The sequence below is a fragment of the Delphinapterus leucas genome, chromosome 7 (assembly GCF_059928025.1).
Source record: "Delphinapterus leucas isolate spDelLeu-1000000601 "Yukka" chromosome 7, BTC_Dleu_Yukka2, whole genome shotgun sequence".
Classification (NCBI taxonomy): Eukaryota; Metazoa; Chordata; class Mammalia; order Artiodactyla; family Monodontidae; genus Delphinapterus; species Delphinapterus leucas.
In genome coordinates, this window is record NC_143135.1 from 44,751,769 (window position 1) to 44,768,311 (window position 16,543).

Genomic DNA, 16,543 nt, shown 5'->3' on the forward strand with positions numbered 1-16,543 from the left:
GGTTGCTGCCCAAAGCTATGCATCTTCCAGGGGGTAACTTCTCCACTCAGTCCCTTACTGCTCTTAGGGAACCCGTCACCCAGGTGCCCTGCCCTCAGGGTCCTGCCGTACAGTTTTCCATTCTCAGAATGCTTTCAACATTCAGGAAAAAAAACAAAAACAAAAACTGAGCAGCATCCCCATCCAACAAAAATGAGGGCGGTCCCAACACCCCTCAAAACTAGCTTTTGGAGAATCCAAAACACGCAGCTGTCTTTTGCTTTTAATCCAGAAGAAGGAAGGATGATCACAAAGGAAGGCTCAGATCCAAAGTGAATTCTTTTGTCTAGTACATGGTTTATTTTAAATGTGAAAGTTCAAGCTTACAAAAACAAATGGATTGGATTGGGCATTTGTGAATTCTGAAGCATAGACATTTCTCCATGTTTGGAGGATGTGCTCAGATATTTGCTTGTGCAATTTTTGTCATTGTTGAAATAAAAGAGGTACTGAGCCTGAGGAACATTGCACCCAGAATGATGTGAAAAATAAATAAATGATGCTACAGGGCCCAGAATCCCAAGGAGGGGAAGGAGAGTAAATATGGCCCTGGTTGGTATTATCCTCATATGGCCCCAGGGTACCTGGTGGAAAAACCTCTTTCTGATATATCACACCATAAGTTGGGTAGATTTACTGATTGAACGGAATAAATTGGGCAGGTAAACTGCCATCAAGAGGACTGACCTACAGAAATGTTCTTCCTGCTTTTCTTCAATTTTTACCTACCTGATTTTGTTAAAATCTCTTTTTATGAACTTGACTTTAGATTGCACTGACTTCATCAGGCAGCTTTGAGAAAGGGATTTCCTGGGGATGAAAATCAAATTCATTGTCAGCAACTGGATTGAAGGAAAGAGCCAGGGCCTTGAGGTGTTTGGGTCCAGCTCTTTCAAAGAATGGCTGTGTGATTCTGGATAAGGTATTTCATTTCACTCCCTTAACTGGAAAATGCAGACTGAACATTTTTGGGGAATACATTTTGAGAATAAGCGATGGATATAAATTGCCGTGTAGTACCTGGTACAAAGTAAGTCTTGTAAGTCATGATATAACTCATGATGGAGAAGAAACACTCTGCCTGCTTTGTGGGGGCAAAAGAACAATTAGGAGGCAATTACGTTGATGACATGGCAAGAAGTCATGGAGGCCTAGACCAGAGTAGCAGCGGTAGAAGTAGCAAGAAATGGTCAGATTCTGGACATATTTTGAAGATAGAGCCAACAGGATTTTCTGATCGATTTCCTGTAGGGTGTGTGGGGAACAAGAAGGGGAATCATGAATGAGTCATGTTTTGTGTTTGAGCAGCTCGAAGGATGGACTTGCATTTTACTGAGATGGAGAAAGCTGAGGGCAAAGCAGGTCCTGCAGGTTGCATGGGTTAAGTTGGAGCTGACTATGAGACACCCAAGAGGAGTGTTGAGTGGGCAGTTGGATATATGACTTTGGAGTCGGGGGCGAGGTCCAGACTGGACACGAGCATTTGAGAGTCTTCAGAGAGTTTAAATAGGCGGTATTTAAAATCACGAGCTCGAATAAGATCCTCTTGGGAGTGAGTGCAGTTAGAAAAGAATCTAGGTCTGAGAACCAAGCCCTGGAGCCGCCCAGCGTTCCCTATCAGGGAGATGAGGAAGAACAAAAGAACCTCCCCTCCTTCTCCTCTTCCTCTTTCTTCTTCTTTTGTTGTTATGAAAGGGGACTGTTCTATTTTATTCACTTAGCCTTCACTTGAACAAAACTACTTGGAAGAGTTCTTTTGGGTTTGCTCTTAAAAAATGATATATGCTCTTCGCAACTTCAAAGTCTTTTAAAAAGGAAAAGCACCCAACTCTGGGCTGTGGAAGAGGCCTCGTGGTGCAGGCACCCAACCAGTAAGTCAGTGCATCTGGAGATCAAATTCCTCTCAGGATTAGTGAAATCGAGCTTTTGTTAGAATTAATTTAATGGTGCAATGTCAACTTGCAAACCTCAAAAATCCTTTTATGCTTCACATCTCTTTCCCTTTTTCATAAAAAAAACCCAAAACCCATACCTATGTGAAGCCAGAAAGGACAATCTGAGAAAGTTTGGCTCTTCCTTTGGTGAGATAAACAATCTTTTGTATCATGGCACCAGCGCAGAAACCCTGTGTTTGAAGAACACGCTGAGACTGCAGAGTTACTCAGGATAGTTTAGGGGAGGGCAAGGTAGGGATACTCAATTTTTGTGATAAAGATCTGGGTGCCTCAGTGGACAATGGGTTTTCGATGAGCCAAGAATGACTTGGTTGTTACAACCAAGAGCCAACACAATAGTAGGTTGAATTCAAAGAGGTCCTGGCCATAGGAAATGAGAATCCTCTGAATAAAGAGGCTGCTGGTTGGTTGACGCCAGTATCTGGCTCTAAAAAGGGCCACTGTATTTAACGCATGGCCCCAGCTCTGACTCTTAGACCAGAGAGAGATACCTCCTCCAAAGGTAGCTAATGACTTAAGAGACTTGGCTTAAACAGACAAGCTAGGCCAGTCAGATGTTCTTGAAAATCTGAAACAAGACACTTGTCAGGTGGTTGGGGGAAGGAAACAGCTGGAGCTGAGAGGCCATGCGAGCCACAGCAAGGGAAAAGTTCAGAAGAAGCAAGAGTAGAGAGAGGAGAAGGAGGAGGGAGCAGATGCACAGAGAGAAGGAGAGAGGAGAGAGGGGGGTGAGAGGGAGAGAGAGACAGGCAGAGAGAGAGGGTTACATGGCCTGAGGGAGACAGAAGGACAGAGACATTAAGACAGACAGACAGAGTAGGGGCCTCAGGTCCTGACAGCTTTCTGCTCCCTTGAGGTCTGGGTATGCTTTCTTAGGTTTTGGGGGGATTCAGTTATCACTGGCACAGCCCCCTTTACACTTGAGCCAGCCAGAGTGGGTTTCTGTTCTTTGCCACTTAGAGAGTCCTACACTAGGGCCCCTGTCTTTGAGGACCTCACAATTAGGTAGGGGAGGCAGAAAAGTTCCAACAACAAGTGACAGATGTCTAATATTGAGTTTCTCTTTGGTGTGCTCCAGCATTCCCATGGGCTATGAATGGGAAAGAGTAAGGCTGAGATACTGATTCCTCTCAGCTCTTTGTGTGTGTTGGTGAGGTCTGGGGCCACCATAATCCCCAAATGACCACCAGCAGCCATGAACAACTTTGTCCATTTACACCCATTTACAGATATGTAAGCCATGAAAGCTCTGCTCTGATGGATGTGTATGAGCACAGGGTCCAGGGGAGCCCAGAGGAGGAGACAGACTCATCTAGACTTCTCCAAAGAGCAGTACCACCTTCTCTGAAATCCTCCCCAGTCCTCTACCCCCTTTGGGGATATCTAAGATCACCCTGGTATCATAGTCCATTCTTACCCACATCCTCCTTCCTTTTTCCACCCACACATGTCAGCACATAGTTGCTGAGTGCATGATGAAATGAGCCTCATCGCCATCACATCCAAGACCTCACCAAACCCCATAATTAACCCCTGCAAATTGACTTCTGATTCCACTTATTGACATGGCCCTCCCAAATGTCCAGTAGCTTGTTCACGATCTTCACCTTTGACTTAAAGATCTCCTAGAGATCCATATTTCTAAAATCTATGCCACCCGTCTGGACCTCTCTCAAGCAACAATCCTTGCAACCCCGTATTTCTAACCATCTGCTGGGCATCTCCACTTGATTGTCTGCATCCAGGTATCCCACCAGCATCTCACACTGAACTCATCTTTCTTAACCAGTGAGTGCCTGCTCCTGGCTGCCCTTTGGCATTAGCATTTCTCTCCCTGTCCAGGGGCAAAACTCTGGAGTCACCCGACCTCTTCTTTCAACCCCCCCACATGCAGTTAGGTCACAAATTTATTGAGTCTATGTCTTTCTGCCCTCCCTCATCACTGCTGTTACCACTTCTGTGAAGAGCTTCATACGTCCAGCTGTCCATGTGTCATCTCCACTGGGATGTTTCATAGTCATCTAAAACTTAACATGTCCAAAATGGGACTCTTGTGAGTCTATTACTCCTGTCCCCCAGTTCACTTTCCCATCTCTATAAATGACTCTATTGTATATCCATTTGCTCAACCTGGTCATCCTAGACATCTTCTTCTCTCTTGAGAGCCACATCTTTATGGGGTGTTTCAGGAGCACCCAGGCTAATTAATGTTCACACCAGCCACCCCACCATAGCCATGTGTTGTTCAAATATTGAGGTACTTCCCTGTCAGTTGGTAAACAGCTCCTGCCCCAAGACCCCTGACTGCTCCCCCACCACCCCAGTTGCCCTGGACTCCCCCCTAGAATTCCCTGGATCTCCCCATGATCTGGCAAGAGAAGAGTTCGTGCCTGGAACTGCAGGGGGCCTCTAGGACCCAGCAACTCCAGCAAGACAGCCATTGGTACCTATTTTAATTGGCCAGCCTGTGGGCCATAACAGGTCTTTTGAAGATAATCCCCAGTGTTACCCATTTTGAAGAAGAGGAAACGACACTGGAGAGATTAATTTATTTCCCCACAGATCCTTGGGATCCATCTGGCTCCAAAGGACATTTATCACTAATCTCCGGACTGGTCCTCCTGTCCTAGAAGAATCTTCTCAAAGCCTAGCTCTCATTACGCACTGGTCCTGCTTAGAAACCTCCTGGGGCTCCCAACCCACATGGAGTTAAGTCCAAACTCAAGCCTAGGGTTCAAGGTTCTCTTGTAGTCTGACCGTCTCAGCCTAGCCCCATGACAGAAACCCTGCCACGGCAGCCCTGAGCACTTTCCCGCTGCCACACTTAGGCCCACACCACTTACTTCTTTAGGGACACCATCCCAGACCCACTCTGCACATCTTGAAACCTTGACCTGTGTGGGTGCATGACTGCTTCAAATGCCCACTCCTCTAGAATCGAACCTTCCTTAATGCCCCCACATCTTCTTCCTTGGAATGCCTGCAGCCCTTAGTTCAAGTTCAATGAGCCCAGCCCAGCCCATCCATGGTACTTACCACGTTCTTCCTTACAGAAGAGTTTTACTCTAACGCCTTCTGTAAGCATACCGACAGACAGTTTGCAAGCCACTATTACACACCCCATAGTCATAGATGTTACTTACTTTCTTGACTCTTATACCATAAGCTCCTGGAGGTCAGGAGTCACGTTTTGCTCACCTCTGCAACCTCACTGCCTAGAAGAGGCCCAGGCCCAGGGTATGTGCACAGTGCATATCCTTGAAGCAAATGGGTAAGTCATGCTCTGGAGGCAGAGTGGAGAAAGTGGAGGACAATTTTTCCAGTGGCTGTTCCCTCCAGGGCTGGCCTAATGCAGTCAGGATGCCAAGATCTTTTCTCCCCCAGCGCATCCTGGGACCACTTGTGAATTCTTCCTTTATTCATGGGTTATAATCCTTTATTATCATTAGTTACTTTGATGCTCATATTGCCTCAGATTTCGCCAGTGAGAGCCCCTTCAAGTGGTCCTCTGTACTTTTGACATGTCACCATCATTCTTGAAGCAGTTCCTTACTTTTGGGCACAGTAAGATGTTCCAGGCTCATCTTGAACTTTCCCATCCCAGCCCTAGAATTACCCACTTCTCCAAGGAGCCCTGGATCCTTTTACTGGCGAATGGTATTTATAAACCAAAATTTGTGTGCAAAGTGTGTTCATTGCTACTGGAGCATTGTTATTTCCAGGCCTCTCCGTGGACAGAGCCAGAAAATCGATATATGTCATGAACACACACATCTGTATATATATATATATATATATATATATATAAAAATGTAAATAAATATGTTTACATATTTACATGTACATGCCCATATACATATCTACCCATCCATTCATCCATCCATCCATCCGTCCAGTTTATTCCAATACTATAATTCCAACACAGCACCGCATGGTTTATTCTATTTTCTCTCCTTTCCCTATTTGTCATTCCCTCCTTTGACAGTGAGAAACTTGACTCGCATTATTTACAATGTATTTACTAATTTAGTTAATCCTAGAAGGCACAGAAAGCATTTTGAGAACTGCTAATCCATATGTCTATGAAAAAGAAGTCTACTCAGTATTTGTTTACAGCTCTTCTTTCCCTTTAGCCGGAAGAAGGCATTTAGTCCAAATGCTGTGTACAAAAGTTACTTGAGGTAGTTCCTTGCCAGCCCTTTCTGCCCACAGATTTTAATCACCCCCTTGACTCTACATCTCATTTCTGTCCTTGTCACACCTGGCTTTTGAAGTCCAGAGCCTCTCAGGGGCACCAGAGCGGCTGAGCCCCCTTCTCTGGGGGTTGTCCAGGGTCCCAGCTTCATTAGGCAGCCCTCCTCCATCCTCTTGCCAGTTCCAGAAGTGTGTGCACTCATGCATGCCCTGCCCCATCCCCATTATGGCGAAGGATTTGTTCCTTTTTAAGGCTTCCTTTGCTATTATTTTAATGGGATCCTGGGAGGGAGAGGAGACACCTTATGTTCCCAGCCTGCACTCTTGAACTTGACATCCAGGGACTCTAGAGTCACAAAGATCTGGGTTCACAGATTGTGAGGCACTAGCAGGCTACTTGACCTCTCCATGTCCCAGATTCCTCATCTAGGACTTGGGGATGAGAAGCCCTACATCACGTGGATTTGGTGAGGACTGACTAGACCTTATATGTAAAGTAGCCAACACAGTGCCTGGCACCATGTTCAGTAAATAACCCCTGTCATTGTCACCTTCATTGACACCTGGATGCCATTCCTGCCGATTTGGCCACTCATCTGTTCACTTACTCATGTGGGACCTCCTAAGTGCTGGGTATTGCGCAGAGTCCCTAAGTATAAAAGGGGTGAGGAGGCCAGCACTGCCAGTGCGGTTATCCCAACAGCCAGTCCCTGAGCTGGCAGTGTTCTTGGCAAGCTGCTGCTTCTCCTGGCTTGGTCTCCCTCAGCCCCAGGACGTGCTTTTGGCCTGGGATTTTTAAACTTTTTCCCTGGCCTTGAGTCAGAGGGCCTGTGGGGAGAGCTTCCCGCAGCTGTGTGCCAGTGCACCTCGGCTGGCCCACCCCTTTGATGCTGAGGACACACGATTGTCTCTGATGGGATTGAGTGATGAGCTGGAGATTTCGGTAGAGGGAGGCCAAATCCCTGTGTGGCTCCAGGAACGAGGATAAATATAGCCCGAGTAATTGCTCATGCTCTTTTAAGGATTAAAAGTCAGCTTTCAGGCAAGCTGTGAAGCTCCATGACCAGGACAGCAAGGGACTCAGTGCCTTTTTTAGAGCTGTGGTCAGCACTCCTTGTGCACTGCTGGGTCCCAGGCCTCCAAACGCTGTTTCCATTTAAGTAAGGGGTCGCCTCCACTGGTCTACACCCCATGATGGCCGGGATGGCTCTGAAGTGTCCCTACCACATCTCATCAGCCAACCCTAGTGTGGCACACTCAATAAACATTTTAAATGAATATACGAGCTATGAGAAGGCTATATTTTTAAAATAAGCTTTAGAATAAGATCTGTAGTCCAGTTAACAATAACGTACCAATGCCCACTTCCTGGTTTTCGTATCAAACAGCAGCCATATACAATCTCACCACTGGGGGAAGCTGGGTGAAGGTGCGTGAGACTCTTTGTACTATTCTTGCAACTTCCTGTGTGTGTGTAAGTATTCCAAAATAAAAAGTAAAAAAACAAAAATAACCTTTAATCAGGCTCATGCTAATACTCTGACATTTGGGGGAAGCAGTGCTGGAAGATGAATTGATTAAATCCCTTTCCAGCAATGCTTGTTTTTCATTACTATTTTTGAATGCAAACACATGACTTATTCATATGATTCAAAACTTGAAATGTATAAAGAAGATATACAGTGGATACCCTTTGCCCCAGCCACTTAGACTCCCTCCCCATAGGCAACTAATATTAATGTTATTTGTTTCTTGTGCTAATTTTAGCAAGATTGTGTGCACACACACACATATGTACTTGTGAGTATGTGTGAATATGAGCACATTTGTGTGCATGTATATATATCTATACTGTCCCGTTATCTTACTTTTTCCACTTAACCATGTGATCTTGGGGACTTTTCATGTCACTACACAAAGAGCTTTCTCATCCTTAGTTGTGGCTATACCCATCACCTTTCATGGCCCCCAACTGGTGGACATTTATGTTGTTTCCAATCCTTTTGCTTTTATAGACAAAGCTGCAATGAATAATCATGTTCATTTGTCATTTCCCAAGTGTGGGAGTGTGTTTGTACAATAAATTCCTAGATGTGGAATTGGGTCAAAAGATACGAGCCTTATAATTTTGATCATGCTAAATTGTCTTCTATAGAGCATGCTCCATTTCACATGCCTATCAGTAATGTGTTTCATGAAATGCTTGTGTTAATGCAATGATTTTAAAAGTTATTTGGTGACCCCTTTGTGAAAACTATGGAACTGTACCCAAGAAAAACAGAAATCACACAGTGTGGGGTTTTTTTTCTTGTTTTTTCTTAAATTTTTTGGCTGCGTTGGATCTTCGTTGCTGTGTGCGGGCTTTCTCTGGTTGAGGCGAGCAGGGGCTACTCTTCATTGCGGTGCACAGGCTTCTCATTGTGGTGGCTTTTCTTGCTGTGGAGCACGGGCTCTAGGCACGCAGGCTCCTGTAGTTGTGGCTTGCGGGCTGTAGAGCACAGGCTCAGTAGTTGTGGCGCACGAACTTAGTTGCTCCGCGGCATGTGGGATCTTTCTGGACCAGGGATCGAACTCGTGTCCCCTGCATTGGCAGGTGGATTCTTAACCACTGTGCCACCACGGAAGTCCCCACACAGTGTTTTGCATACAATTTCAGTTGGCTCAGAAACCCCTGAAGGCTATCCATAAACGCCAATTTAAGGAGCCCTGGCTGAAGAGGAGGAAGTATGGTACAGAGGGGAGAGCTTTAGGGCCAAACCACGTAAGTTCACCTCTTAGCTCTACCACTTACTGGCTGTGGAACAACAGAGAAGTCTTTTCGCCTCTTCAAGTCTCAGTTTCCTTTCCAAAAGAATGGTATAATCATTCTATTTCATAGGGCATTTATGAGGGTACATGCTTTTGTGTAGAGCATCTAATATAGTGGTTGGAATATAGTAGGTGCTCAACATACAGTCTGTATACACACATACAGACACATAGAAACACACACACAGACACAGACACACACACACACCCCACCCTCCCTCACATGCACACGAAGCCTTCAGTTCCATTTCTTTGTGTTTTGGGGTTTTTTTTGGCTGTGTTGGGTCTTCGTTGCTGCGCACAGGCTTTCTCCAGTTGCGGTGAGCAGGGGCTACTCTTCCTTGCGGTGTGCAGGCTTCTCATTGCAGTGCCTTCTCTAGTTGTGGAGCACAGGGTCTAGGCACGCAGGCTTCAGTAGTTGTGGTGCATGGGCTTAGTTGCTTCGCGGCATGTGGGATCTTCCCAGGCCAGGGATCGAACCTGTGTCCCCTGCATTGTCAGGCAGATTCTTAACCACTGCGCCACCAGCGAAGTCCCTTCAGTTCCATTTCAACCTGTTTCTAGTTGTCTTTGTAGTATTTGCTGCTAGATTCGCAAAATCAACTTTTGGAGCATCATTCCCTAAAGTGAGGTCTTTGGACTAACTACCTAAGAATCACCTGAGGGCCTTAATTAAAATATAGATTCCTGGGTCCCACTTTAGATTCACAGGATTAGAACTTCTGGAAGAGGGGTCCAGAGAACTTGGGGGTTCTATTGCACAATGAAGTTGGAGACACAGCACTAAAGAGTTTGGTAAATTCCTTCTATTCCCTATACCTGCAATTCTAGTAGTTACCACCATGTGGCTTTGCCAGGGGGGCCTGTTCCCAGCACATGTATAGGGGTGGACGCCTGAGAGAAAGCGTGACTAGTAACCAGGAGAGTCGCCTCTGGTTCCATCTGCAAAAATACAGTTATTTATGGGTGTGACAGACGGCATGCACTGCAGTCTCATCAGGAATCTCTCTCATAACAAGCAGGGAGGAGAGACAGTCCAGGACTGGATCCCAGGGGCTGGGATGGAAGCCCAGTGGGCCAGGTTTGGCAGAGAAAGCCTTCCATGGCTGGGGTGACTGACCCATGGCCAGGAGCTGGGGATAAGGACTGTGTACAGCCAGGCAGCTGTCACCAGGAGGCCTTGAGGCTACAAGCCTTGAAGCACCAACCCCTAGAGCTCTCAGCATGACAGGTGAATGCTTTCTGAAGTGGCAAGTGATGGCCCACGGCTAGAATTGCCAGATTTAGCAAATAAAAATACAGGATGAGCAGTTAAATTAGAATTTCAGATGAAAAAACTTATTTTCTTTTAGATATACAGATTGCCAACAAACGCATGAAAGGATGTTCCACATCACTAATCTTAGAGAAATGCAAATCAAAACTACAATGAGGTATCACCTCACACCGGTCAGAATGGCCATCATCAAAAAATCTACAAACAATAAATGCTGGAGAGGGTGTGGAGAAAAGGGAACCCTCTTGCACTGTTGGTGGGAATGTGAATTGGTACAGCCACTATGGAGAACACTATGGAGGTTCCTTAAAAAACTAAAAATAGAACTACCATACGACCCAGCAATCCCACTACTGGGCATATACCCTGAGAAAACTGTAATTCAAAAAGAGTCATGTACCACAATGTTCACTGAAGCTCTATTTACAGTAGCCAGGACATGGAAGCAACCTAAGTGTCCAACGACAGATGAATGGATGAAGAAGATGTGGCACATATATACAATGGCATATTACTCAGCCATAAAAAGAAATGAAATTGAGTTATTTGTAGTGAGGTGGAGGGACCTAGAGACTGTCATACAGAGTGAAGTAAGTCAGAAAGAGAAAAACAAATACCGTATGCTAACACATATATATGGAATCTAAAAAAAAAAAGGTTCTGAAGAAACTAGGTCAGGACAGGAATAAAGACGCAGACGTAGAGAATGGACTTGAGGACACGGGGAGAGGGATGGGTAAGCTGGGACAAAATTAGAGAGTGACATGGACATATATACGCTACCAAATGTAAAATAGATAGCTAGTGGGAAGTAGCCGCACAGCACAGGGAGATCAGTTCGGTGCTTTGTGACCACCTAGAGGGGTGGAATTGGGAGGGTGGGAGGGAGACGCAAGAGGGAGGAGATATGGGGATATATGTATGCGTATAGCTGATTCACTTTGTTATAAAGCAGAAACTAACACACCATTGTAAAGCAATTATACTCCAATAAAGATGTTAAAAAATTAATAAAAATAAAAAACATATTTTTTAATATAAGTATGTCTCGTGGACTTCCCTGGTGGTGCAGTGGTTGGGAATCCACCTGCCAATGCAGGGGACACGGGTTCAAGCCCTGGTCCGGGAAGATCCCACATGCCACAGAGCAATTGAGCCCGTGTGCCACAACTACTGAGCCTGCGCTCTAGAGCCCGCGAGCCACAACTACTGAAGCCTGCACGCCTAAAGCCCGTGCTCTGCAACAAGAGAAGCCACTGGAATGAGAAGCCCACGCCCTGAAGTGAAGAGTAGCCCCTGCTTGCCACGACTAGAGAAAGCCCACGCGCAACAATGAAGACCCAACGCAGCCAAAAATAAATAAATAAATAAAAATACGTATGTCTTGTGCAATATTTGGGACATACCTATACTAAAAGATAAGTGTTGTTTATCTGAAATTCAGATTTAAGTGAGTGTCCTGTATTTTATCTGACAACCCTACTCAGGGCTTCTCTGAGCTGCCTCTAACTGCAGAAGAGGGCTGGAGCCCACATGTGACTGGTTCAGGGCCCGCAGTGCCATGATCTTTCTCGAGGGTGTGCTGCACCCAAGGTGGTGAGGAGTGAGTCAGGGCAGGGTGTGGACTTCCAGGAGACAGGCAGCCCTTCCTCACCTGTGTCCAGGCAGGAAACTAATTTCTGTTGATCAGCAAGTTTGAGGTGCTGGCACTCTGCTACGCCCTTCAATATTATCTCATTGAATCCTCCTGCAACCCTAGGAGTCAGACACGTGTGATCACTATGATTCCCACTTTAGAGAGGAGGAGACTGCTGGGTCTCCATGAGGTTAAGAGCACAGGACTGTCAAGTGGAAGAGAAGGAATTGAAACCCCGGGGCTGGTGCCAGGTCTGGGATTCGCTCATCTTCCAGACCCTTCTCTCTGTTAATCCCAAGGGCTTAAGGTGGGGAGCAGCCTCCACCTCCGAATCCCTGGGACAGGAAATGTTCCCAGTTTCTCTGGCACTGGGCCAGGGTCTTGTCCGGGCTCACATGCTTGCTGGAGACTCCAGGCTGGGAGACAGATCTGCCGAGTTCCCCTGGTCCCCGTCTGGCCGGGACATGCCCAGCGGCATGAGCTGCCCGTGGGCACTGCCCTCCGCTGTGCCGGTGCCCGTGGGAGGGGCCCGGGACCAGCTGCTGCCTCTCAGGCCCAGCCTGCGCTGAGCCCCGGGGTGGTCTGGCCAGCTTCCCTGCCGTTAGCCCCCTGAGCCAGGCCAGAGGGGTCCCTGAGGAGCTCTGGGCTCTAAGTCCCAGCCCCTCTCTGAGGAGGCGGGCAGCGGGGCTCGGCAGCCAGAGGCTTCTCAGCTCTGAGCTCTGGAGCCAGATGTAACATTGACCTTAAATGGTAAAAGCTCCCCAGAGTGAAGAGAGGCTGGCCGGAGGAGGAAAGGGGAATAACTCAGTTTTAGGTAAGTCGTTGCTATCTCCAAGAATAACCTGCCTCTTCAGCTGGGAGCAAGGGAACACTTCTCCTCCTTAAAGGTACAGGGTGCTGGGATGGGGGCGCCTGACTTTAACTTTCCAGGGGAGTTGGCTTGGTTGGATGGCATTTTAGCCGAGTATTTTTATTGTTGCTGTCATAATTTTCAAATAAGAAGTGAATCTTGCCGTCCTAACTTAACTAAATTGTGCTCCTTTTGCTTGCTGTTGGAAAGCATGCACAGGTTAGGGTGAAAATGTGGGTTCTGGCTGGGCGTCCGCAACCCCAGATTTCCTGTGGGCCCCTGTGGAGCAATAGAGGGTCCCCAGATTACATAAGCCAGCTGGTCAGGGCTTTCCCCACGCCGCCTGCTACCCCTTCCCCACCCCTGCTCTGTGCTTACTTATGCCTCTCTCTGCCCCCCACTCCCACCCTGTGCCACCTGCCCCCTGTCCACCTTGGACCTTGTGCTGGCCCAGCCCTGTCTCCCCCCCTGACCTGCCCCTGCTTCTGTCCCTGCACTTCCCATCCTGTTTTCTGGTCACAGCCCCTGTTTTTTGTCCCTGTCCCCATCTCTCCTGTCTCCAGCTTTGCCCCCGTGCTCCTTCCCTGCACCCTCAAGGGGTTGCCTGTGCCTTGCTTGTGCCCCTAGCCTGCACACCTCCAGGAGCTTGGAGTCAGAGCTATTCCTAGAGTGAGCGGCACTCGGGCTGCCTTTCTCCAAAGCAAAGGCCGGTGGAAGCCAGAAGCCAGAGAGGGGCCCAGTTGTCTGCTCCCTCCTGCCCAGTAGTCTGCTCCCTCCTGCCCAGTAAACGGCTGGGGATGCTCTGCAGATTGAGTAAATACAGTGCAGGATCTGGGACCCCTGGCTGGCGCTCCCACCTCCCAGAGCTTGGCAGCTGCTGCTTTTTTAACACTCACTCTTCAGACTGCTCTTTGAGGGTCTCGGGAGAAGTAAAGCAGCCCATGGGTCTCCTACAGGAAAAAGGAAGCAGCTTCCCAGGGCTGTTAGGCTGGGAGCACTAGGGAGCCAGACCTGCCAAGGGTTCTGTTGTCCCCACCAGGGGGCAGTGACGTGCTGGTGAGACAGGTGGACCCTGGACTGCCCCTCAGCCGTCCTCTCTGTGGCTTGGCAGTCAGCAGAGGGACTGTTTGACGAGGAGGAACAGAGGCCCTGATGGGTGGGGAGGAGAGATTTAGGAGCCCCCCAGACTCTGCTCTTTGAGCTCTTTGAGGCAGGGGGACAGAGATAGAGAACTCAGTTCTCTTGTAGTAAAAGCAAAAGGAAGCAGGAGAGAAAATGGATATGAATTGACTTTGTGCCAGGGTCTGTGCTAGAACTGTTATTTAATTTAATCCCTGTGGTAGAGGTGAGGACATTGTGGTTGAAAGAGGTAAAGCAATATGCTTAAGGGAACACAGTCTGTAGGTGATGAGCAGGGATTCCAGCTCAGGCCGGCTTGGTCCAAAGTGGGCACTTCCGGTGTTAGATGCCACCCTGCCTCTAGTTAGTAACCAGGGTCTCGGGCAGTTATTGAGCATCACCGTCCAAATGATGGGAAAATCAAGAGGATTGCATTTGCCCCATGAACCTTGGAGGCCAGACCCTGAATTCAGGTGACAGCCCAGGGCAGCCTCACTGGTTGAGGTGCAGAGGCAACACTGACTCCGTGACCTTGGACACACCCTGCCTTCTCTGCGAGGGCCTTCCCCGTGGGAGAAGGAAAACAGGTCAGCCAGCCAGACAGAAAACCTCTCTGCTAATCGTCTACAGATGTAAAAAAAGAGTTAGAGAAAGCTGGGCTTAATCACCTCTAATTACTTTCTTCCCAGTACTTTTAAATTTATAATTCTTATTCAGAGTTTTTCCCTGGTAATAAAAGTAATGTGTATTCTTTGCTAAACTTTCTAGGAAAATATAGAAATAAGTATAAGTAAGAAATTCAGAAACAAACATAAAGAAATAAAAGTTCCCTCTGGAATCCTATCACTCAGAGATAAATATTGTTAATATTATCGTGTGTTTCTTTCTTTATATTTCTCTATATTTTATAAAACTAGGGCCTTACCATGTGTGGTTTTGTAGTCTGATTAAAAAAAATTTTTTTTAAGGGAATTCCCTGGCAGTCCAGTAGTTAGGACTCAGCACTCTCACTGTGGTGGCCTGGGTTCAATCCCTGGTAGGGGAACTAAGATCCTGCAAGCTGCGAGGTGCAGCCAAAAAAAAAAATTTTTTTTTAAAGACTATTTTTTTAGAGCAGTTTTAAGTCACAGCAAAGTTGAGAGGAAGGTCTGCATAGAGATTTCCCAGATCCCCCTGGCTCCCACACATGCAGAGCCTCCCCCAACATAGCAGCCCGACCAGGGTGGCACATTTGTTACAACTGATGTGCCTACACTGACACATCATAATCACCCAAAGTCCGTGGTTTACCTTAGGGTTCACTCTTGGTGCTGTACATTCCACGGGTTTGGACAAATTGTATAATGACATGTATCCACCATTATAGTATCATACAGAGTATTTTCACTTCCCTGAAAAATCTTCTGTGCTCCATCTATTCATCCTTCCCCACCAACCCCTAACAATCACAGATCTTTTTACTGTCTCCGTAGTTTTGCCTTTTCCGGAATGTCATACAGTTGCAGACAAACACTATGTAGCCTTTTCAGACTGGCTTCTTTCACTTAGTAATATGCATTTAAGATTCTTCCATGTCTTTTCATGGGTTGATAGCTCATTTCTTTTTAGTGCTGAATAATATTCCGTTATCTAGATGCACCACAGTTTATTTATCCATTCACCCACTAAAGGACATCTTAGTCTTTTTTTTCAATTTTTTAAACACCAAAGTATAGTTGATGTGTAGTATTACGTAAGTTACAGGTATACAACATAGTGATTCACACTTTTTCAGTACTCCATGTATAGTTATAAAATATTGCTATATTCCCTATGTTGTACGTTATATCCTCATAGCGTATTTATTTTATACATAATAGTTTGTACCTCTTAATCTCCTACTCTTATCTTGCTCCTCCCCCTTCCCTCTCTCTGTTGGTAACCACTAGTTTGTTTTCTATATCTGTGAGTCTGGTTTTTTTTTGTTATATTCACTAGTTCATTTTATTTTTTAGATTTCATATATATGTGATATCATGCAGTATTTGTCTTTCTCTGTCTGACTTATTTCACTTAGCATAATGCTCTCCAGGTCCATCCATGTTGCTGCAAATGGCAAAATTTTGTTCTTTTTTATGGCTGAGTAGTAGTCTGCTTTTTTTGTGTGTGGTACGCGGGCCTCTCACTGTTGTGGGCTCTCCCGTTGCGGAGCACAGGCTCCGGACGCGCAGGCTCAGCAGCCATGGCTCACGGGCTCAGCCGCTCCGCGGCATGTGGAATCTTCCCGGACCGGGGCACAAACCCGTGTCCCCTGCATCGGCAGGCAGACTCTCAACCACTGCGCCACCAGGGAAGCCCTAGTCTGCTTTTTTTTAACTGAACATTCTATCATGATTATTTTCTCATGTCATCAAAGATACTTCAAAACATGATTTTTAAGGGTTGTATCCTACCAAATAATTTTAGCTGTGCAAAATTTAATCATCGTTCCTCTCGTTGGGCATTTGCAAATGTGGTTTTTCTTTGGGGCCTGTCTCAGTGGCACACACATGATGGCTTTTCTGTCCCTTTTGTGGAGTTTGGAAACTCTGCGCTCCCAGGTGGGCTTGTGCAGTACACCCTAGAGTGTGGGCTTGTTCTGCAAGACGATATTAAGTGGGATACTGACTCAACTGGAAACACATGGA

At 46.6% G+C, this 16,543-nt stretch overlaps 1 protein-coding gene across 2 annotated transcripts in view; it reads left to right on the forward strand.

Annotated features, from left to right (window-relative positions):
* Positions 1-306: 306 nt before the first annotated feature.
* Positions 307-16,543, forward strand: part of IRAG1 (inositol 1,4,5-triphosphate receptor associated 1) — a 131,637-nt gene continuing 115,400 nt past the window's right edge. For both annotated transcript variants that reach the window (XM_022555770.3, XM_022555771.3), the window contains exon 1: positions 307-12,722. In XM_022555770.3, the coding sequence (XP_022411478.2) occupies positions 12,656-12,722 (67 nt within the window). In that variant the 5' untranslated portion in view covers positions 307-12,655. The remainder of the gene's footprint in view (positions 12,723-16,543) is intronic.